This window comes from Astyanax mexicanus, chromosome 13 (genome assembly GCF_023375975.1).
Source record: "Astyanax mexicanus isolate ESR-SI-001 chromosome 13, AstMex3_surface, whole genome shotgun sequence".
NCBI classification, from domain to species: Eukaryota; Metazoa; Chordata; class Actinopteri; order Characiformes; family Acestrorhamphidae; genus Astyanax; species Astyanax mexicanus.
The window spans coordinates 49,343,159-49,368,286 of record NC_064420.1 but is presented as its reverse complement, the minus strand read 5'-3'; the positions used below and the strand labels follow the sequence as shown (position 1 = coordinate 49,368,286).

The 25,128-nt window shown below is 36.1% G+C and overlaps 1 protein-coding gene and 1 long non-coding RNA gene across 3 annotated transcripts in view; one reads left to right on the top strand and one right to left on the bottom strand.

Annotated features, from left to right (window-relative positions):
* Window positions 1–25,128, bottom strand: part of LOC125780655 (uncharacterized) — a 227,472-nt gene that overhangs the window by 189,925 nt on the left and 12,419 nt on the right. The gene's annotated exons all lie outside the window — the stretch shown is intronic.
* LOC103046495 (tumor protein p53-inducible nuclear protein 2) lies at window positions 467–21,801 on the top strand. Of its 2 annotated transcripts, XM_049463164.1 has the most exons (5): window positions 467–831; window positions 6,413–6,488; window positions 8,425–8,762; window positions 9,911–10,472; window positions 11,279–21,801. In XM_049463164.1, exons 3-5 carry the CDS (start codon window positions 8,639–8,641, stop codon window positions 11,547–11,549), a joined length of 957 nt encoding a protein of 318 aa, XP_049319121.1. In that variant the 5' UTR covers window positions 467–831; window positions 6,413–6,488; window positions 8,425–8,638; the 3' UTR covers window positions 11,550–21,801. The 2 variants fall into 2 exon arrangements, with proteins under 2 accessions (XP_049319121.1, XP_022522163.2); XM_022666442.2 differs by lacking the exon at window positions 6,413–6,488 and having other exon boundaries at window positions 470–831.

Below are 25,128 nucleotides of genomic sequence, written 5' to 3'. Positions count from 1 at the left end.
TTAATATTGTTAATAATTTTCTGTGCAACTAAATTTTTAAACATAAAGGAAATATATGATGTGCATTGATAGATAGATAGATAGATAGATAGATAGATAGATAGATAGATAGATAGATAGATAGATAGATAGATAGATAGATAGATAGATAGATAGATAGATACTTTATTGATCCCCGGGGGGAAATTCTTGAATTGTAATGGATGCAGGGTCTGAAAGGATTATTAAACAGATAAAGAAAGAAAGAAAGGGACTGAACACTATCTCCCTCTTTCTCTCTTCTCACCATCTGCCTTCCTACCCCCCAGCTGCCCCCTCCTAACTCCCTCACTCCTGCCCCTCTACCCCCTCCATCCTGCCACTCTGCCCCTGGAGCTCGGCTGGGGCCTTGTGTAACGCTGTGATTGGCTGAGGGCTCTGCGGTGGGCGGGGCCTGGGCGTTGCTACGAGCGCTGTGATCTCACAATCAGCTGTTTTGTACGTTTCTATATTCTGATCCGCGGATCAGCTGGGCGAAGCAATAACACCACAAACAATATCTGCAGGGAAAAAGCAGCAGCAGCAGGAGCTTCTGAGGGATCCAGACTGCAGATATGATCTAAAATCAACCTTAGTTTACAATTAAAACCCATCACTTCTTCTGAGAAGAAAGCTGCAAGCCTTTTCTTTCCCTTATTTTTGTAAAAAGCTGGTGCACTTAACATTACTAGGCTACCTCAGTGAAAAGGCTGGCTACCTAAAGCTTATTGCTTTAAGATCGACGTTTTTGTCGTTTTTTTTAAATCGTTTCACGTTTACAACTTCAGCATCTTTGCTGTCTTGCAGAGGCAGGTAGGATATCCTCTTTGTTTTTTGTCTTATTTAATCTGTTTTTATCATATTTATCCATTTGTTTCTTATTTTAAACGTCGTCTGAACCCTTTCAGCTTGTGCTATTAATAGTCGTGTACGTGTATAATTGTGTGGTGCTGTTTATATGTTGATAGCAGTCAATGGTCTAAGAGAATCTTAACCATAAATGGACGTCGACCTAGGTTAGCTAACGTTAATCTAGCTTCCATCATAGCACAGAACAAACAAACAAAAAAATAAATAAACGTTGCATCAACCTAGGTTAGATAACAGAATCTACATAAGCTACATTAAGCTTTCTAGCTTTTATATCTTTATGATGGCAAAGAAAAAAAACAAAAACAAACAACAAGAACAACCTAAAAACATCCTTTATTTAAACCGAACATTTTCTAAAAGGCATACAATAAAAGGCATCAGGATTATTATAGTGTTCTGGCTTCAGTTCTGACGTTGAATTAACGTTTATTTGTTGATTTAATGGCTTTAAAGAACGGTTCCTTCTTCTCTGCTCCTCTGCATTCACAAACAACAATACATATACAACCAATTATTTTGTTCCTATTGTAAATATGTTTATGTTGTTGCTATGCATTACAGATATAAGAAAATGAACGTTGCTTTAACGTACTTGTATGTAACGTTATTTGATGCCTGGGCCTACCTACACTAAGCTAGTTTAGCTAACCTAGCACCCTTAATAGGTCAGCATTAAAAAGCTAGGTTGGTTAGGTTAGTTAATGGTGATTTGTTGGTCAATAGAGACGTATACCTTAGTTGACCAAACATTTAGCTAATGTTTATAGTTAGATATGTGAAGAAAATAGATCCTCAGTTTCGTTAATGGGACAAATGATGAGAATTTGCTTCTTTGCTGATTATAAATGCACATAATTGTTTGTGTAAGCTATCTAAACGTCGTTTGACGTCGTGTTGAGCTTTATTATGATAGTTTAAGAGGTACAATATATATAAATCTCCATATATATTGGTATTATGTGTATATTATGGTTATAGAGGCTATACAGGTCAGTCAGTGGTAGGCAGCTGGGTTAGGTTAGATAGATAATACCACTGATCCGAGATGTCATTGCTATGACCCTTTTCAGCTCCTCTGGAGAATAGTTCACGCCTTTTCTTCGTAAAACGGTACATTTGGCTCGTTTTTCAAACGTTTTTACACATTTTTACGCATTTTACACAGTTTATTCCCTTCAAAAACACTGCACCAATAGACTAACAGAGAAAATAGTCGTTGTTTTTCATCGTCTAAACGCCTGAAACACGCAAAACAAAACGTTTCCCAAGCGATTAAAGCCGTAGACATTCGCTAAACGTCTTTTCCCCGCTGTTTAAGCTGTAAATCAGTCGATATTCCTGAAGATTTTTCTCTTTTTGTCATGTATTTTTCCGTCCTCCGGTCCCGGTAGGCGGGGCTAAGCTGCATAAACGACGCCGCTGACGTCAAAGCGTCCCGGATGCCCCGCCCAGACGCAGCGAGGCCACGCCCACACATAGGCCATTCAAACAGATGCTAGTGTTTCTCAGGCCTGCATTAACCCTTTATTATATTATATAAAATACATACAAACAATAAAGACACCTATTTTTGGGTCGTTTTAGAGGAAAATAAGTAGATACAACTACAGACAAAGAGGTATTACATACAGTAGTATGTATTATTTGATGAATTATTTTTCTTTATATATGAACTATATATATTTTTGAATAAAATGCATAATATAATATAATATAATTAAATATAATGCATAATTTCTGAACAAATTTAAATATTTAGCTTATATATAAAATTATAATATATATTTTTTTATAATTATATATAAAATAAAATATATAATTAATTCAATTAAATATATTAGCATAACACACCATCTCAGTGTATGATGTGTGAGATCCTGGAGTTAAAAAAAAAAAAGAATCTTGAACCCGCAGGTGTCTAGATTCTTCTGGATACTTCTGGCAAATAAAATGTATTTTATATTATAATTTTTTTTTACATAAAAATCAATTCATAGAAAAAGAGGTCAACAATACATAATGTATGAATAATGATGCTTTTGGGATAATAAAAATGTTCAGTGTTAAAATAGATATTTTTAAACCGTTCTTTTGCTATCGCTTTTCTTTAAAAACAAGACAGAAATACTAGGGGATTCAATTGAATATTATGTATTTTATTTGACTAAAATCACACTGTTTAAGTTAATTTGTGATTAGAATGGCACTGCTGAGGTAAATGTTTTTTTTTTTTTTTTTTATTAAGTGCTTTTTTCAAGACAATTTATGCTATGTAATTTATTTGACCCATGTGACCCTAAGAAAAAACGTATGTGGTATTTGGCCTTCAGCTAAATGTTAGTTTTAGTTTTTTTATATAAAAACTATATTTATATATATATTTAATATTCTGTCTTCAGACATTTTGGTGCATCCCTAATAAATCCTGTATGTATAACACAATCTAAGCCCTAATATGTTCTCATGTCGTGAATGCTGTGCTCAGGAGAGCGAGTTTGGGACCCGACACATGACTCAAACCGAACCTAAAACTAAACAGTGAGAGAAAAGACAGCCTTGTTTTGTGTTGTTTTAGGGCAGGAGGGAATCACATGAGAATGAGAGTGTTTTCCACTCATACTAGCATGAGAAAATGCTACGTGCTAAAGGCTAATGCAAATTGCATGTAAAATCAGCCAGTTAACTTCAAAGGGAGGCTTCAAAAAGATGGAATTAATGAGTCATTTATTCTGGTTAGGAGATGTAGGGAACATTTTAAACAGGACGAGAGCACTAAATTATATTTTTTCCCATTAATAGTTGAAATATGTTCTTTTTGAAGTAATAAAATATACCAGTCCAGCTTAATATCTTTATAAACATTTCCTAACTTGTAAAAAACGCTTTTATTTTGGTAATATCTGCCTCAGTAGGTTCAAGTGTGCTATTGGTAAAAATGATGTGTCTGTGTATTTTGGTAGGAGACCCTTACAATATGCAAATCAGTTAATCAATAATACCACCCAATGGTGAAGTCCAACCATCTGCATCTCACCACTATCAGAGAAACACTGCTCAACCCAAACAGCTCTGCCTTCTGTCCCACCCCTAAACCCATACATCATCCAGTCCCTTCCCAAATTACTTCTCCCAAATTACTTCTCCCATTTTTTTTTATTTATTTTTTTTTTTTTTGCATTTTTCAAATTTGATCTGGTGGTGGAGTCAGCTAAAATCAAGTGGTTTAGTTGTCCTAAAATGGACTTTTGCTGTAGTAAAACATGATAAAATGTACTTATCTTTGATATATAGCACACCTCCGTTCTCCCACAGCGTTCAGAAATCCAGAAATTTTAACAGTTTGCATAATTTTCCCCCGATAAATCACTTTTTACACCGTTATCCAGCAGCTCAAAGTAGCTCCACACCTCCTTGCTAGAATCCAGAGAGCCCTGATATTTAAATCGAGGCATTAATAACTTAAAAAGTGCACAAGAAGATTATTAAAAACCACTGCTTACATCCTATAGCGCTAGCTTCAGCTCCGAGCGCCGCCATTACTGTAATGATAATGACATAGACATATATATATATATACATAGACTCCGCATAGCTTGCCTCCTGGTGCTGGCTGCTATGCTATGCGGAGTCTATGTATATATATGTCTGTGTTATTATCAGTACAGTGATGGCGGCACTCAGAGCTGAAGCTAGTGTTATAGGATATAATCAGTGTTTTAAAAAGCTTCTTCTGCACTTTTTAAGTTATTAATGCCTTGTTTTAAATGTCAGGGCTCTCTGGATTCTAGTAAGGAGGTGTGGAGCTACTTTGAGCTGGATAACGGTGTAAAAAGTGATTTATCAGGGTAAACTATGTTCACCCCGTATCTCCCAGTCTGAAGGGTGTTTTGACAAACTGTTAAAATTTCTGGATCTCTGAACGCTGTGGGAGAGCGGAGGTGTTCTATTCATCAAAGGTAAGTACTTTTTTTTATCATGTTTTACTTCAACAAAAGTCCATTTTACACCAGAGTTCTCCTTTAAGAGCAGCTAGCCACAGTCAGGTAACATACAGGAGTTAATATGGGCACTCTGTTACTCATTCAGGAAACATCACAGTGTTATCTCTCTTCCCGAGCCGTTATCTCTCTAACGTGTCTAATTTAGGCCTTCAGTTCTTCTGCCAGTCCCCCAGTGCCCACATCTACCATACCTCCTCTAAGTTCATCCAAAATAACATTTACTGTGATGCTGTGGTGACGTGATACTGACTGGCTGAAAGGTGACCTTATGCACCCCTAGGCCTGTATTGTCTTACATGTGAGGGAGTGTATCAGTGTATCAGTGTATCGGTGTACACAGTACCAGTTAAAAGTGTGGCCACACCTTCTTATTTAGTGTTTTTAATTTTTATCTTACATAGTAAATGAATAGTGAAGTGATCCAGACTATGAAGGAACACATAAGGAATCATGTAGTAACTTAAAAACAGTGTTAAACAAACCATTTAACTCTGATTAAACTATCCTTTACAACAGATGTGACTCTTGTTCTTCCTTAAGAGGCAAAAAATTCAAGTAATTAACTCTTGATAAGTTCAGCACTGCTGTTAACTGAAAGCCTGAATTCCAGGAGACTCTACCTCATAAAAATGACTGAGAAAATCCAGCAGAGATGTTCAAAATTGATCATCTAAACAAGAGAAGCTACTATGAATAACGTAGGATATAAAACTTATTTTGGTTTGTTTTTAAAACTTTTTTGTTTAATAAATAATTCCATATAGTTTTTTCTTCATAGTTTGGATGACTGTAACATTAATCTACAATGCAGCATATTTAAAAACTATAAAAAACACTAAATTTAAGGTGTGTCCTAACTTTTGACAGATACTGTATAAATATATATATATAAATATGGACAAATTAAGAAACCAACTAAAAATGATGAGTTTCTTTGAATTTACCAGATTGAAAACCTCTGGAATATAATCAAGAGGAAGATGGATGATCACAAGCCATCAAACCACCAAACTGAACTGCTTGAATTTGTGCACCAGGAGTAAAGCAGCATAAAGTTATCCAAAAGCAGTGTGTAAGACTGGTGGAGGAGAACATGATGCCAAGATGCATGATTTTAACTGTGATTAAAAACCATCAGGGTTATTCCACCAAATATTGATTTCTGAACTCTTAAAACTTTATGAATATGAACTTGTTGTTTTCTTTGCATTATTTGAGGTCTGAAAGCTCTGCATCTTTGTTTGTTATTTCAGTCATTTCTCATTTTCTGTAAATAAATGCTCTAAATGAGAATATTTTTATTAGTAATTTGGGAGAAATGTTGTCTGTAGTTTATAGAATAAAACAACAATGTTCATTTTACTCAAACATAAACCTATAAATAGCAAAATCAGAGAAACTGATTCAGAAACTGAAGTGCTCTCTGTACATAGTGGTCATAATGTTATGGTTGATCTGTGTATGCGTGTGTCCTTTGGCTCTACATTATTTATGTGTTTCTTTCTTTCTGCTTGACTCAGTTCAGCCACCTGAACTGTGACAACATTTCTCTTGAGAGGCCTCTCCTGATTGGTTGGAGTCTTTTTGCACTCAGAGGTGGGCGGGGCTTATAAATCTTGTTTGCACTCATTGACCTCTCAGTGAGCACTGTAGGATAGGAAGTGTTTCAAGGGCAAAACAAATTAGCTGGTTTCATGTTTAATCTAGGCCTGTTAAAATGAAGAAGTAATAAAGATAAACAATACTATTGTCAGTTTAAAGCCGTAATAAGCTTTTATATAGATATACTGATTATCTGATAGGATTACAATGCAATTATATGATTTTAAAAAGCAACAAAATGTTTTAATTAATAGAAATAATCAGATATTGGAGCTGAATATTTTTGTAAATATTTTATTATATCTTTTCATTAAACAATACTGAAGATGTGTGTGCAGCAGTTCAACAGTATAACAGTGTACATTTACTGTGCCCTCAAAATAACTCACAATAACACACAGCCATTAATGTCCAAACCACTGGCAACAAAAGTGAATTGTGCCCAATTAGCAATTTTCCCTCCCTAGTGTCATGTGACTCGTCAGTGTTACTCAGGTCTCAGGTGTGAATAAGTGGCAGGCGTGTTAAATTTGGTGTTTCAGTTCTCTCAAACTGGCCCCTGGATATTCAACATACCACCTCATGGCAAAGAACTGTCTTAGGATGTGATAAACAGAATTATTGCTCTCCACAAAGATGGCCTCGGCAAACAAAACTAAATTGAATCACTGTTTTAAAACAAAATTGACATAAAGGGACTTTTCGTATACCCTCGTTGCTATCTAACAATGCTCGTTGCTATCTTACACCCCGTCAACAGTCTATTTTTCACACCGTGCACCCTGATGGGCGTGGTGGTCTGGAAGTGAGTTGTGTTCAGGTAAATTTCTGGCTTGTTTCTATTTTGGAGGCAGAAAACCCAGGATCTCCACTGACTGATTAAAACCCTGACAACAGTAAATCTTCAGGACATAATAAAGAATAAAATAACACTGCTGTTTCCTTAAATGACCTGCTGGTGTATCTTCACAGTGTAAACCAGCTGATCAGTATCCTCTGGCTGCTGAGATGAGCAAAAGCCCTGTGCTGTTGAGATACAAACGTGCCAAAGTCAGAGCTCACCTGCATCTTAAAGGGAATGATGAGCAAGTGACACACTGATGGATACAAAAAAAAAGACCAGAAAACTACAGGATACCGGCCCTTTAAAAACAGACGCAAGTGATTTTTAAAGGTCAGCCCACTAAAGTGGAAACTGGAGATCACGCGTCAGGGCAGCCGGATCGCCGCTATGTGACCTCTTCTAGAAAACGAAACAACATTAGCTGGAAAGAAATGAAGCATTAAATATCAGCAAAAGTATGAAGCCTTTATTCCTGGATTTTATAACAAGCCTCACAAGTTTTATCACAAGTTTCCTTCTCTCACAAGATGAAATCAGTGAAAGCAGTGGCTTCAATTGATGATAATTAAAATTTGAGATGGCTACAGTCTCAAAATTACTCAAATGCAAACGGATATCTTCATTATATACTGATCATGTGAACATACACAGTATTTATAATTAAAACGTAATACAACTTTTTGAGTAAACTTTATATTCTTTGCACTTATTATAGGGTTTGTCTACTAAAATAGTTTGTGGTAATCAGTTTCCTCAAAAAAATTGAGTTGACCACATGCCTTTTGTACATTTTGAGCCGTGCAAGGTGTACTTTTCCTGTTGTTGCGATAGCAAAGACACACTGATGCCCTAAATCAAGCTGCATGGATTAGGGTTCACCTAGAGGTAGCCAAAATAGGGCCCACAGTAATAAGGAAATGGCTAAAGGCTCAGCAGACTAAGACATTGGCACTATAACTCAAGGATATCAAAGTCAAATATCGGATCATGCTGCTTCGCCATCAGCAGCCGGAGTCAGAGAGAGCCTAACGTTCTCTGTTACGTTCTCTTTGACACAATTTCTCCATCCTGTTTCTTGTCTTCCAGGCCTTTGCAGTAGAAAAGAGACCATAAATTTGCACTTCGAAGCCCGGCGACTCTTCCAACACTTCATCGACAAGGGCTCAACGAGCGATCAATCTCCGCCCGCCGCCGAAGACCAACACCCTTAGCAACTGTACATAAATCCTCACGTTCGTTTTCCGAGGAAAACGCCAAGGCAGCTCTCCCTCAGGACCCCGTGACCTCAGCTTCAGCGGCCATGTTCCAGCGGCTCAGCAACCTGCTGTTCGGAGAGGTGGAGGAGGTCTCCGCCGAGCTCAACGGACCCAAGCCCTGCGTCACCGAGGCTGACGAGGAGGGATGGCTTCTGGTCAACTTACCCGGTAAGTGTCCAGGGGGATTGTGGGAGGTGTAGTCCTTGAAGCATACTTTAGGTCTTGAGGTGTTAGCCGGTTTTCCAATTTTCCCATTTCCCCAAATGAAATCGATCAATCAGTTTGGAGTGTGAGATGTGCTGCTGGCGGCTGCGCAATGTAGCTTTAGCTACTCAACGTAGCCCACCTTTGCTAACTGTATATACTAGTGCATTTAAAAAAATTATAAAATCATTGAAAAGTTACTTTATTACACACAGAGTGATCTATTTTAAGCGTTTATTTCTTTTATTGTTGATGATTTTGGCTTACAGCCGCTGAAATCCCAAAAATCAGAATCATTTGAATTTTAAAAAAGACCAATTGGTACCTTTGGCAGTGTGTCAAGTCCTGCTGGAAAATGAAATGTCATGTGATCTGCTGGTGTTGATCCACTGTGTTTTATTATCAAGTCTAAAGTCAGTGCAGTTTTGTTTTCCCACAAAATCTTACAGCACTTCATGCTTCCCTCTGCTACTGACAACTTTTATGAAGATGAGGATTTCATTTTCCAGCAGGACTTGGCACACTGCCAAAAGTACAAAGTACACTGATTTTTTGGGGTTTCATTGTCTGTAAGCTTCATAATCATCAACAATAAAATAAATTAATGCTTAAAATAGAATATATAAGTTTCACATTTTCAACTGATTTACTGAAATTAAGTAACTTTTCAATTACATTCGGATAAATAATATTTTTTTGAGATGCACTAGTGTATATATAGATAAGTTAGTAAAGGTGGTGTATGTGTGTGACTCTTCCTGATGTCAGAATCATGGAGAAATGACCCAGCGTGTATGAAACGATACCTTATATCTCATAGGAACATGATACTAATAGTAGTATTCCTATGTTTTATGTCTTGTGTTGTTCTTTACCTCCTCCCATCCCCCCTATATTCGACTTAAACCCCCCCACCCCACTGGTGTGCGTGTGTTCACATTATGCCGGCACCCCCTTTTTACCCGCATGGCTTCATTTAATATGGCTGCACCCGCCCCCACCACTCCTGTTGTATTGATCTTCTATTGATTTGTCCCAATTCCTTATAATTATCATTATATTATTACACAAACTCCACCCCCCACCCCGCCCCCTTTCACTGTGTTGCCCAGGTAATGGTGACTGTACCATGTTGGGCGAGGATGGGGCGCAGGCACCACCGACAGCACAGTCCCTCCCCAACAGTGAGTGTCAGAGGGTGGAGTCTAAATGTAACACAGCCACGCCCCTCCGGACGTGTGACCCCGCCCCTTCCCCACGCAAAAGCCGCAGGACTAGAATGGCCAAGGCTAAGGCGGCATGTACCCCCACCCCAGGCTCCCATGGTTCCCCCGGTTCCCCCAGCTCCCCCTTTTGCCTCAGTTCCCCCTCCCCCCTTGGGTCAGTAGGAGTGAATGTGCTGTCCAGCCCCGCCCACTGCCTGCTGGGCTCCGCCCCCGTGTCGCCGGGGTCCCGTAGCGACTGTAGCAGTGGCGGCAGCGGGCTGGAGCGGGGCAGCATGGACGAGAGCTGGTTTGTCACCCCTCCCCCCTGTTTCACTGCAGAGGGAGCCACGGCGGAGGCCAGCCCGATGGAGGACCTGCTCATCGAGCACCCCAGCATGTCCGTCTACGTCTCGCCCGGGAACCTGTCTGTGGTGGAGCAGAGCACCGCCAGCCTGACCAGCAGCGTGAGGTGAGTTTAAAGATCTTCTGTTCTGAAAAACAAAAAACTTGAGGACCTATCTAAAAACCTACACAAAGTGAATTGTGCCTCAACAATCTATTTTTACACATTCTACCTGCATCGTTTAAATAGCAACGGTACATCTGAATACATCTACGTTGATGGCCGTGGTGAACGAATGAATGAATGAAGTTCAACTTAACTTATACTTAACTTACAATTTACACGTTTTACAAACATGGATGTAATTTTGGGGGGGACATGTCCCCTGCACTTTTTCAGAAGCCAGTTTTGGTCCTCTGCAGTTTTTATGGTTAAAATTATATTAAATAGAGACGGATCAATCTAGGACCAAACAGAAAATGACCCCTCAAGCGGAAGCCTGTTTCCCTTTAGACCACCCACAAGCTCATCGACTGGCTCTGCCGGTTCTTGCTAAAGTGTCATTGGCCGCCGCGGCTGTCAATCTATCTCCCCCTCTAATGAGTCAGTGGAGTATCTGTGTTTTCTGATGCCGAGATAGCAATACACCAGAAATTTACCTTCATTTCAAGACAACCATTCTCATCAGTGTATATATATATATATATATATATATATATATATATATATATATATATATATATATATATATATATATATTAATTAAAGCATCTTTGGTATTTAAACTATGCAGGTGAAAGGTGAGAAAATAGGTGGTAAGTCCTAAACTCAGTAATGCTTGTCAAAAAAATGCATGTGTAAAGCATGTCCTTTACCTGATACTGTTTTAACCAATCTCTCTCTCTCTCTTTTTCTCTCTCATTCATCTGTAGTCGGATGTCTGAATCAGTTCCTCCGCCCGCAGTCAGGACCAGCATGATGCCCCCCAGGATGGCGCGAGGGGCAGCCTGCCAGGCGGTCCCCCTAGCCAAGGTGACGCAGGTGTCCCGCGTGCAGAGGGCCAAAGCCCGCGTGGAGCGCCGCCACCTGGGCCGCAACCGTGTCCAGCGCCAGAACCGCGTCCGCGAGCAAGTCCCGCGCCACGCCGCTAACGCCCGCAAATCCTTCCTGCACCAACCGTGCCAGCGCAGCATCTGCCACTGACCTGCCCCCGGGCATCACTTCACACTGAGGGCATTAATACACACACACACACACACACCATGTAGAGCGGGGGTGTCCAGTTCCAGCACAGTTTCCTGACCCGATTCTCCAGCTCTCAAACTCTGCTGGAGCCGAAATAGCGAGGGACTGAGTGCTGTCATCTTTATTACAGTCAACATACATATACATATACTACTGCATGATTTGGTGACGTAGGGTAGTGGATAACAATGATTCCCACCATTTTACATCAATAAGATCTAGGATCATAACTCTTTAGCTCTTAAATTCATGTCATAAACAATAATAAATAACTTTTTTGTCATTGTGAGAAGGTAATTTATCTTTAATAATGATAAAAATTATATTTATTTCTCTGAGCATAAAAAAAGATATTATTGAAACTAGAAAAAATAACAATAAACAAACACTAATCTAACACTAATTGCTTTTATTATTATATCTGTATCTGCACAGATTAAAAAACAACTAAAAAAAGTTAAAAATAGGTAAAAACCCACTGCTATCCCACGTCTTTTGACTTGTTTTCCATATTTTAATAGAGAACCTGAGAGAGATTTGTGAAATTCTGCTTCTTATTTTATTCCACTGGCAGATAATTTGATTTAAACAGGAAAAAATGATCTTTTAGGCATGATCTACCATATTTTCTTTACTTAAAATGACCTTTCAAAATGAATTTCTATTAAATTAAAATCTCTATAAATAAGCTAAATCATTTCCACTGATCTCACTACAATCTAATAGTAGATATATTGACTACATTTAAAAAGATATAACCATATTAAGCCATATTATGACATAATATGGCCTCTAATTCTATGATGACTTTATAACACACATTAGCTTACACTACATTACTTTACACCAGTTTACTGAAGCTAGTTCAGCTCCAGCAGAGCTTATTATACCTAATAAACCAGCAGGGAATCACCGCACTGTGCTGAAACACAGCCCTCCAGGACCACAGCTGGACACCCCTCACCTAGACACACCTGTATTCGTCCATTTTTACCCACCTGTCTCTCCGTCCTCCTGCACAGCCCTCCTGTTTTACATAGTTTTCACGTTCAGTAGTGTGGCCACAGGTCTTTAGTCTGATTTACTGTGCTCTGCAGCGCTAGTGTGCTAAGCTAAAGCTGCGGTTTTAGATTTAAAGCGCTCAAATCCATCTGTTTTTATCTGTTTTCATCTGTCAAGATAGTTTCTCTCCCTTTCTTTTTTGTCTTTCTCACTCACTCACTCATTTCCACACTCTTCTTCTATTGTTATCTCAATCACATGACCAGCAGGAACATTTATACATTTCGATAGGCCTGATTATAAGGCTGATTATTAGGATTAATGTTAAACATACCTTATACTTCATGCAAGGATGCTAATGCTAAATCATATTTGTCTCACAACTCAAATGTCTAATTCTAGTTCTTGAATGGTTCTTCAGATACAAGGAAAACCTCTTGTAGTCAATTCTTTATAGCACCAAAAAGAGATATTAAAGGTATAAGAAAACTGTTGTCTGTACTAAAACGAATATATTATAATTTGATGGATACATACACTTCAAAAATAGGTCTATAGAACCAATATAGGGGTTGCGTGGTTCTTCAAATACAAGGAAAACCTCTTGTAGATTGTTCTATACAGCACCAAAAATGGTTACTAAATATCTACTTTTAGTACTATATAGAATGTTTTTGGTTCTCAACCATTTTGGTTAAGTTCAACATTCTCCCAACTCAAAAGAAACATTATAGGGGTTGGATGGTTCTTTAAATAGGAGGAAAACCTCTTGTAGTCAGTTATTTATAGCACCAAAAAGAGCTATAAGAGGTACAATAACCAATTTTCAGTGCTATATAAAATATATTAGGTCTCAAATAATTTGGTAGATAAATACACTTTAAAAATAGGTGCATAGAACCATTTTAGGGCTTGGGTGGTTCTTAAAATACAAGGAAAACCACTTATTTTCTATAGTAAATAGAATATATTTGGTAGTTTGGTAGATATATACACTTCAAAAATAGGTCCATGGAACCATTTTAGGGGTTGGGTGTTTTTTCTAATACAAGGAAAACCTTGTGTAGATTGTTCTATATAGGACCAAATAGGGCTATTGGAGGTCAAAGGAACCATTTTTAGTACTATATAGAACATTTTAGGTCTCTTTAAGTTCAGATCTTTAAGCTGCATTCTGAACATGGCCACAAGGGGGCGCTACAGTGAAAGCCAATTTAGCATGCTTTTGTTCAGTCAGTTGTTATGCTAGGTTTTGTCCTCTTGAGCCCCCTATTGAGAACTGACTTTTGACATTTTAACCTTTGACGCAATAACGAAATGAACTTACGTTAAATTTGTACGAATAGAATTAGCATTAGCATTATACTAACATTATAATAAGTATATTTCACATTTCTACACAAATCCGTACACACTCAGCCTCGCTAATCTGGTTTAATTGTAGAGCAAAGCTGTGTATTGCACTGAGAACTGCTTAACTGTCAAATAATATCAATAAAACTTTATTAATGTATTGCAAAACGTCATCCAGAAGGTACTTAAAGCGTAAAAACAGGGTCAAAACAGGACTGGACGCTGAAATGTTGCCCAAAAAATGGGTCTGGGGTCAAACTCGCATGTTCTTTCATCTCGTATATTGTTTGTGTTGGAAAAAGACGTCTCCATTATTCTCTATTCTTTCGTTCTTTTGTTACGTTTTTTGTCACGTAAGATGATCAGAGGAGAGAGAGCATACCGTGGAAACGTGTTGCCGTGCAGGTAGAGGCATTCTCCAGCACGGAGAAAGAGCCGCACTGAAAAAGCGAAGCGTTAATTTCAGCATTTGAATACATGCGCTTTCCATATTTCAGTGTAGCTTCTACAACACACAGAATGGAAAAGTAGGTAGAGGAAGGCGAGCGTGGGAATAAAACAGACTAAAGAAGTCTCGGGCGTGTAGGACAGACCAATACACTCTTCAAAAACAGGTTCTTTAAAGGTTCTTGTTCAACCATGACAACAAGCATGCAACCCTCCAATGGTGCTGTCCAGTGCTGGAGCTGTAGATGGTTTTATATAGCAAGAAAAATAGTTATAACAATGCAAAGAAACCTTTTTAAGTACTTTATTAAAAATCTTTTAGATGAAGAAGTGAAGACATACAAAAAATTAGGTTCTTCAAAGGCTCTTCCAACTCAAAGTATCATTACAATGCTTAAATAGTTCAATGTTTCAAGTACGATACAAGGAAAACCTCTTGTCTCTTCTATAGATTGTTCTATATAGCCATAAAATGGGTTTAATATGTTATTATGAGTCAAAGAACCATTTTTAGTACTGAATAGAACCTCTCTGGAATATTATACAAGGGTTCCATTCCATTTTAGTGCTTAAATTGGAGAAACCATTGGTAGACTCAACAGAATATGCTTTTAGTAGAATTATTAGAAAACAATGAATCGTATTTGGAAACTTTTAGCTATTAGACCTTTTGTTGGACCTCTTTAAATGTCTCTGGTTTATTGGGCATTGAAGTGATTCAGGTCAATGGTAACTTCAATGGTAACTCAAAGAACCATTTCAGTGCTTGAATAACCTTTTTTAGCACTATACAGAACTTTTAAGGTCTGAAGCATATTGGAGAGATACATTCTTTAAAAAGAGGGGGTCCTTTCAAAGCTTAAAGAACCATTCTACCCCTTAATAGCACAAAAAGGGTTAAACTACTGTTGTTATGTGGACAAGAACCTGTTTTCAGTACTGTGTAGAACTATACAGAAAAAATGACTCTCTAAGGACTTGCATACAACCCATATAATTTCGAACAATAGTAATTTACCAAAAAAAAAAAAAAAAAAAAAAAAAAAAACAATTCTTACATTCTCAAAATAGCTTGACTTGTGTGTTCAAATGACTTAAAAATAAGGTGAAAATTCAATGTTGAGACTGGTTAAGATCAATTATTGCTAAAATAAACAAATTAGCTTACATTTACACAATGATTAGTAGGATAAAAAGGATAATTTTTTGCTTTAAAATTAGATAATTTTACTTTGCAGTGTGCTAGTTAATGTTACTTTAAGAGCCTTTTTTTCAGTACTTTGTAGAACCTTATTTTGCCCAGAGTGTAAAAAAAGGGTTGGAGTTGGATTCAGAGAGGGGGATTTTAATAAGTAAGTATTGTAGCCCACTAAGCAGCCTGAATAGGCCTATTTAAACAGGCTTATGGTACCAGATTAGGAGGAAAATCCACCCAATCCAACCAAAGACTGAACATTTTCTGACTGGCTTTTTCTTTAGTGCTTTACGTGTTGGATTAAGTCGATTTTGGGTGGAATTTCCTCTTAGGACACTTTTATACCTCATTAGATATCAGTGCGTATCAGTATTTAATGGAATAATCCAGTGTTGGAGTGTTTCAGTCTCATCTTTATCAACTCTACTGTCAATCGTAACCATACTGAACCACCACAGCAGATTGAGATGAGATTCTGGACTATTCCTTTAAGATAATGCTGTTATTATACCTCTATAATGAATGATGAATGTACACACACAGCACAATCAGAGGCATGCGGAGATGCTGTTATCAGTATACATTACATTTCAGACTCGGTCAGGCTGCAGTGGGTTACGGGGTGTGTTGGTATATAGAAGGTGAGGGACGGTATAGGTGGCGACTCTTTATTTTGTTTTATGTTTTATGTACCGCGGCGGCCACAAATTGACCTCTCAGATGTAAAAACAGAATTATAACTGAATTTTATGGGTTGACCAATGATAAATGGAGTATTTAGCTTATTTCAAGACAATTTCAGCAATAATTGTTAATTTTCTATGCTAAAATAAACTCTAAATATTAAATATACAGCTCTGGAAAAAATAAGAGACTCTAAATTAAAAACCTCTGAAATAAAATCAAGAGGAAGATGGATGATTACAAGCCATCAAACCACCAAGCTGAACTGCTTAAATTTTTACACCAGGAGTAAAGCAGCATAAAGTTATCCAAAAGCAGTGTGTAAGACTGGTGGAGGAGAACATGCTGCCAAGATGCATGAAAACTGTGATTAAAAACCAGGATATTCCACCAAATATTGATTTCTGAACTCTTATAACTTTATTTTCTGCATATAAATGTTCTAAATGACATAATTTGTATTTTGAATTTGGGATAATTGTTGGCCGTAGTTCAACAATGTTCATTTTACCTTAAACATAAACCTATAAATAGCAAAATCAGAGAAACTGATTCAGAAACAGAAGTGATCTCTTCATTTTTTACCGAGCTGTACTTACACCAATAATCAACATGATGCTAATTTCATATGTAGTGAGTTTAGCATTTCAAATTTGGGTTTTATCATATATTTTTGGTGTATATTGGCGAGAATTGAAAAACTCAAAGCATTTGAGTGGTTACTTTGGGCTACCAGTGTACTTTGGACCATTTGTTTCTTGTTACATCAACCAAAAGTCCTCAGACCCCTGCCATTTCTGTCCCAGTCCTGTATTCACTGCAATCTAGTCTAAATATTCTAAGATATTATAAGATTATTCAACTTTATTCAACTTATTACTTGTTTTAAGTCATTTTATCCACTGAAGCTGTCTTTTTCCACTGGATGACAAAAAGATTCATGACGAAATCCAAGCAATAATCTGTATTAAGACACTTTTAGAAGGAAAAATCGATTAAAACACACAAAAAATAAGCTTGTAATTGGTTGAACGTAACATGAAAAAGGGATATAAATCAGATATTTAGACTCATTTAGGAGAATTTCACTTCAGCTAAGCTAAGCTAAGGCCTGCTAACGAGCTAGCTTTGTTGACACCTAGGTTAGCTTGTTAGCATGTTCAGTCACTCTGCAGATTATGTTAAAAAGAAAAAACACTGTGATTACTTTTAGTTTTTTTATGTTCATAAGGAAAGATTATCATCATCTATCTCATCGGTTCTCTTCAGAACCTGCTCTAATAGTTTTTCACACTGAAAAAAGATCCTCGCACGATAACACCAGAGCGAAAAGTGACCCAAGCTAAGCGCTAACATGCTAGCTCAGTGTGTAGCCTATTAGCCTATTAGCTCGCTAACACAGGTGTTTTTATTAGCATGGCTGATATATATAGGGGCAAATACTTGTGCACACACCCTCACACATCTGAACGCTGTCGTTTTTACATGCACAATACGTTGTTTTACATCTTTTACGTCTTCAGTACTCAGTGTTACCATCCTGCCATCACCAAACATTACCCTCCGTTGCGTTTTGTGCGCTAGCTTACAGTATGTGTCGTGTCAACGCTGATAGATTTACTATGGTGCTGAAAGTATATGAACATATACTACTATTTGTAAATCGTTGAGACTTGGATGTAAGTTTTTGCACTGTCTTACATTGTATGGTGAATTGAGGTTTTTAGCTGTGTGCAATTTCGTTTGTTTATTCTTTTTATTTTCTTTCGTCAACGACGCAGCACGAGGCGGCGAATGTGAGGGAGATGCTAATGTGCATGACGAGCTAGGAAAAGAATTACAAAGATGACTCATTTTAAATTAATTGCATTCATGTATATAATGCACAGCTCCTTACAGTACAGTGTTTGAATGGCGTGTGTGTTTTTTGAGTTATTTTAGTGCTAAATTTTTAATTTTGTTCAGTCCGATATTACAGCACCCCCTGCTGAGCGTTAGCATTTTTGCTGTTTTTATTATTTTCTTTTTCCCACAATGTTATTTCAGTCCTTTCACACTCATGTCTCGTGTGTCTGCTAGACCTGAATAATAATAATCCTCTTTTTTAGACTTTTTAAGCAAAAGAGAGTGAGCGTGTATGATGTACCTGAATACCCACTTCTGTTTCTATTGGTTGTATGTGTTACACATGCACTTCACAGGCTGTTCATTTGTAACAAACCTTCCTGTTATGTAATGTAATGTAATGATACTCAACAAATCTTAACACAAAACTAATATATATAATATATATATACTTATACGAATATATCCCATTTTTTTTTCTTTTTATATATAAATATATTTTTTGTTTTCTTTTTTTTCCTTCTTCTCATAATTATTATTATTATTATTTTAAAAGAACTGTGTGTACTTCACTCTTACTCTGAATAATAATGATTGTCAGGGGTGGATCTCTGGGGACAAATATTTTTCTACACATGAGACAAAGGGATCTTTACATTGTTCCCCAGAGAGACACTGGTTGTGTCGATTTTACATGGTGCTTCTCATCTCCAACAGGCCTAAGGTGCGCCTGGAGGTGAAATAACAGTACATCCTGTCCCGCAGTGTTATATATTAAACCTGAGATAAAAGAACAGAACAGTTGAATTGATGTGCTAATGTGGCTAACATTAAATTGATACATGCTCATGTATAGTACCAGTCAAATTTTTGGACATGCTTTAAATTCAGTGTTTTTTCATTATTTTAGATTTTTCCGCATTGTATAGATTAATACCAAAATAATCTAAATGATGAATAATTATATGTCGAGTTGGTATACAGTAAAAATAAACTATTTGAGTTTTGAGTAATTTTCTAATCCATATAATGGCAAGAACTACTCAACTAAGTAAATAAAAAAAAACATACCTGTCAAGTCTCCCGTTTTGGCCGGGAAACTACCGTATTTTACTCCTCTTTCCCGCCGTCCTCCCGTATTAGTATTTTCCCGTAAATTTCCCGTATTATATTAAGATTAAAAAATATATATTATTGAGGAGACAGGGCACTGACCGCTCTGTGTCTCTTAACCAATCGTGGAGCCGGTTCAAGGAGAAAGTCCCGCCTTTCAGGAGAAACAGCCAATCAGCTTGCAAAGGAGGGTCAGCGTGGGGAAGCCCCCCGTCGCTGTGAGTTCAGGCAGCTAGTCGGAGCAGCTGATGTTAAAACAGATCTGGATATACAGCGATTTTTCTTAAAGAAAGGTAACGGTAGGCTAATCATGTAAACTGTGATGAGATTTGTCTGATAGCTGCTTAAAAAGACTCGTCTCCGAAATAAAACACACAGATTAAACCTTTTAAAATAAAAAAATTACAGCTTGTGACTCAGTTTAACTAGAAATGTGGAGAGGACCGACATTAACTGAACTGATCAGTAGTGTTCAAAAGAAAAAAGTATTATTTAAAAATTATTAATTGTGTAGGCCACTTAGGACTAATTTTTACTGATGGAATATGTGTGGTCCATTGCCTTTTAGTAAAAGCTCATAATACTATTTTTAGGTCACCTACAGTCATTTTGCAGAATTTGTGCACCCTTTGTTCAATTTTAAATCTATTAAATAAAAAAAATATATATATAATATAAAAGAGTGCATTTAAAGGCAAAAAAGACATGAAATCTTAACTTTTTTTTAAATATCTAGAAAAGGGTTTTTAATTTGGCTGTATTAAAAGAATGACATATGTAGGAATGTCCACAACATTTCAGATTCTGATAATCTAATTGTAGTGTGTAAATGGTTCACATGTGGTTATTTTAGATTTTTTGTAAACCTGCCTTAAAATGTAAGAGATACTGAACCTTCGTTGGGCTGGTGTGACAACTTTAAGCGGACGGAGGAAAATATCCCTTATTTTTAAATCTAAAACTTGACAGATATGAAAAAAAATACTTTTTCAAGATCAAGATGAAAATATTCTAAGGGTAGTCACCACAAAAAAACATAAAAAAATGTTATGATGATAAAACTGGCACTCATCAGGACTGCCCCAGGAAAGGAAGAGCAAGAGTTGCCGTTGTTGCAAAGGATATATGATTTATTCAGTATTTTTATAATTTACTATGTAGGAAAAACATAAAAACACTGAATTGTTAATACTGAGTTGTGTCCAAACTTTTTTTAATTTTATAAAACATAACCAAAAATCACATTCAATCAATGCGGAGTTCAATGTAGCACAATTCAGTTTTTCTCCTAATAAAAGAAATTTAAAATTAAAAGTGCTGTTAGAGAAGTTTAAAAGATTAAGAACCAGGCTAACGTTAGCACAAATGCTAATAAGAAAATGTAGCACACAACTCAACAAGTCTTTTAGAATGCAAGATTAGTTTTAGATCATCTTTATATATTGATATATATATATATTTTTTTTTTTTTTGTGTGTGTGTGTGTGTGTGTGAGTGTATGTATGGAAGATAGCACTCTCTTGTGTTAGGTGAATAGTATGTTAGTATTTTATAGATAGGTTTATTAGATTGAAGCTAACGTTAGCATGGAGGCAGATTTAGATAAGCTAGTTAGCGTATAGGTCTAGTTAGCCTAGTTAGCTAACTAGCATTTTAAACAGGAAACTCAAGGTTATGTAGTGACTTTGCTGCATTGTTTCTCAATGAACTGAATCTAAATATTGCTGAAACTTAAAAAACGTTAAAAACGTTAGCCCAACATTAGCCGTTAGCTCAACTGTTTTGTTTGGCCTCCTGTTTGACGGCTCTACAGAGATCCATCACTGTTCTTCTTCTATGTTTTGTGCCCCCTGGCCACCATGTCCTCCTCTGCTGGTGTTGTTGTTGTTGGTTTATTTGGAGATATTTTATTTTTCTGTGTATGCGTGTGTGTAAGTGTGTGTGTGTGTGTGTGTGTGTGTATATATGAAATGTGTGGGTATAGAAAGGAGAGTTTGGGGTGTAATTGAGTGTGTAGCCGGTGTGATGTGCGAACCTAGAGAGGGAGGGTAATTTAAAACTTATAACGACACAAACTGATAAAAGAAAACTAAAAAAAAACTATATGTGCTTGTATTTTTATCTCATATTATTAGAACAGTCGTTCACCTTATTATATTGTTGAAAATAAAGGGGGTGGACCATCGAACGAGGCGACGGCTGAGCGCCGGTCCCTCCATTTTGGTTTTGCGCCCTGAAACTATGGCAGCTTTTGAAACGTAGGGGTTTTACCTTCAAGGGGGAATCCTTTCCAACCAGTACACCCCCTCCCAAAAAAATACAAAAAAGTACAAATAGAGTATATAAAAAAATTGAATGGTGTATCTGATATCTATGGTGATTGTGCCTTTCACTATTCTGCATGGTTTTTGTGATTTGCTGACGTTTTCGATCCCATCTGTGTGGGCAGTGGTCCAGAAGCAGTAGTAGAGACCTATGCAAAAATACCAGGATGGGGTTCCAGCATCCATTCAGAAATGCAGGTACCAGACAAAAAAAGAATAAAAGAAAAAAAAACTCTCAGGATGAAAACTGGATCTCGTCTCTTTTTTTCTGAATCAGGTTGGCTGTTGTGTGCACTGAAAAAAAAACATGCGTAAAATTTACTTTAAAAAAGTTTTGCAACTTTCTGCATTTGCGTTTTTTTAAGTAAATTTAATTTCAGATGAATTTAAGTAACTTCAACTCGGTTTCAAGACTTAAATGTTACAAAGAGTAAATAAGTGAACTGAACTTCAGTCAATCCTTTCTTTTAGTAAACTTTACTTCATTTCTGCATACAATATTACTTAATTACAATTATTTAATTCATACAATATTACTGAAATTTAAATATTTTTTAAATTAAATTCAAAACACACATTCAAATATTTACATAATCTCAAAGATTTATTTTGTAAACAGTCCAAGTCTCACTGTCTCAACACATGGATGGCATGTAATACATTCTTTTTAGTATACATATAATATTGCAAAACTTTTTAAAGCAAATTTTACTCATCATTTTTTTTCAGTGTGTGTGTGTGTGTGTTTAATATATAAGGGCCATTCCACTGAATGGGCACCATTTCCCAAAACCCAAATTAAACTTAAAATTAAATGTATCTTTTTTTATAACATATATATATAAATATTGAAAACATGTAATGGTCAAACTGGTCAAAGACAGCTTTACTTATTTGTTTTACAAGGTTTTGAATCCAAAGATGGTTAAAAACAAATAATGTTACATTTTAAAAGCATGTTTAAAAGCAAGTCCACAAATTCCTTTGATTTCCTCTCAAGAAAGTCTTTATGTTAAAGAAATGGTTTAACTTTATGTTCAAATAATTCATATTTATGATAAACAAAAACATTCCTGTTACTGGCACTCACTCGTGTTACTTTTTATATTTGAAGTAACAGGAATTCAAGTAACAGAAATGGTTTTTTAGCATAGAATTAGCAAAAACCTGAAAAATAGCCAAATGGCGGCTATGCTAATAGCATGAGGCACATTCACACAAATGTGTATAGTAAAAATAAACAAATAAGATCTAAGAATTAATTTAGGTAACAGAAGTGAGTGTTGAGATTGAGCTCCTCAGTCATCATTACAATAAGATCAAATATACAGAAAAAACTAATGAGGGAAATTAATTTTGGTCTTCCCATGATCTTCAGAAGAACTAGCTGATGATTCTTAGCTTTCCTTTACAGAAAAAAAAAACACGTAAAATCTGGTTGGCAGGCTTGACTGCAGCTAAAAGGTTGTAGTACAACCTATATTGATATTGATATTGATATTTAATTTACAGGATCTTTTCTTAAAGTAGGACTGCTATGAAAATGTTGCTATGGTGGGTGGAATATTGATTTGGTAGGTGGAGAGGGGTGGGGGGATGGGGGATAGGGATTGTTATTATGAGTAGTGGGTTGGGATGGGGGGTGGTTTAAGGGGCTTAATGTGGAGAAGAAGGGTGGGTTCATACATATAATCTAAACTGGAAAAGTAATTGTAAAATGTTGATTGCTGATATTGAAAAAAAAAAAATGACAAAAAAGAAGAACCAGCTGATGTCACTTCCTGTTGTGACTGCTGTGACTTGTAGAATGTTCCAGATGTTTCAGATGGGGTAATGTGTTACGGTAACAGGACTGTTTGAAACCCAGGGATACAACTAAAATGTGTATTTAACTTAATTATTATGGATATCCAGGTCAGGGGGTACCTCCCTGAAATAAGGCTCTTTTTGGAGCTTTGTAATATTTAGGAGGGTAGGAGGTTGTTTAAACTACTAAAACCACATTAACCATACCTTCAAAATGGCACTAAACACAAGTAGAACCTAACTGTGACTGATATACAGTTACGTTTTCTTTGCTTTTCCAGCAAAATAATTTATATTGCATTCCAAAATGATAGAAAAATTCTGAACAAGCAGTTAATTACAGAATTAAGTTTAATTTTAACTATTTAGTTCCATTTACCCATTAAGGACACACTGACATGCTCCCTCTAGCAGTTTCATTTTCCTAAATAGAGTAGTTTTTATGTTTGTCAGGAATACAAATGCATACAAAATGTGTATAAAGAAAAATTCTAAAATTCCTTTTTCATTAATAACATCTCAGTTGGAACCTACAGCCCCTAAAGCCCCTATATGAGTGAGTATCATGCTACGGCTAAAGCTAATCCAGGGTAAAGGTATTGAATGGTCATTTCTCTAAATAGCAACCAACACGAAATACGAGTAACAGAAGACCTGCCCAACCTGCATAATGAAACCTGTTTTACTGCTTTTTCATTAGCTTCAGGTATGATTAGCATGCTAATACTGTGTCTCAAATCCAGCCTGTGTGCACTACAGCCTAGGGAACAAGGGTACATCATTTCTAATATTCTACTTACAATATATACAATTAACTAAACAAAATATGTATATTTTTTATTTCCATTGGGGAATTAATTGCATTGGGAGCCTGTGTGTGTAATATTTTAGATTTCATATTGGCCTTTTTATTTTATGAACCATATCTAAACATTAAAACATGTTTAAAAGTATTTAAAAGTTCTAAATCAGTCTAAGTCGTGGGAATAAATAATTAAAAAAAGGAATAATTACTCATCTCATCTGATTTTGTACTTGTCTTTGATATTAAATTCAATTTTATTGTAGTAAATTTTATACATGTAGTTGATATGTTCCTCTGCAGTTTTTATAATAGATTTTATAAAGGATAATCAATTTAACAAAAAATTACATATGTAAAAAATAAATGCACATTTTAAATGAATATATAAATTAATTTTGTCTTTATTTCCATATTTAAGTTAGTTAGAAATCGGTTGCTTCTGTCTGATTCACCAGTTGAATAGGACCACCTGCCTAGATAAAATAAAAATGCAGAAATTCAGAAATAGATAAATGAAGAAATGTGGAAATAAATAAATAAACAATATATAAATAAATGCAGAAACATGTAAATAAATAAATGTAGGAATACATCAATGAATAAATATATAAATAAATAAACAAATAAATAAATAAATGTAGAAATACATCAATCAATAAATATATGAATAAATTAATAAACAAATAAATAAATGTAGAACTACATCAATCAATAAACAAATAAATGCAGAAATATATAAATACATTAATGTAGAAATACATCAGTCAATAAGTATATAAATAAATACATGTAAAAATAATTTAATAATGTATTTATCAATTTATTAATCTATACGATTATTTAATGTACGTTTATTTATTTATACCTATGTCGTCCCATACTAAGGGTCCCCCTGCTGGAAGAATGCTGCACTACATAGGCTCCCTATCTAGGGTAGGAGGGTGTATTTGGAGCGCGGCCGCT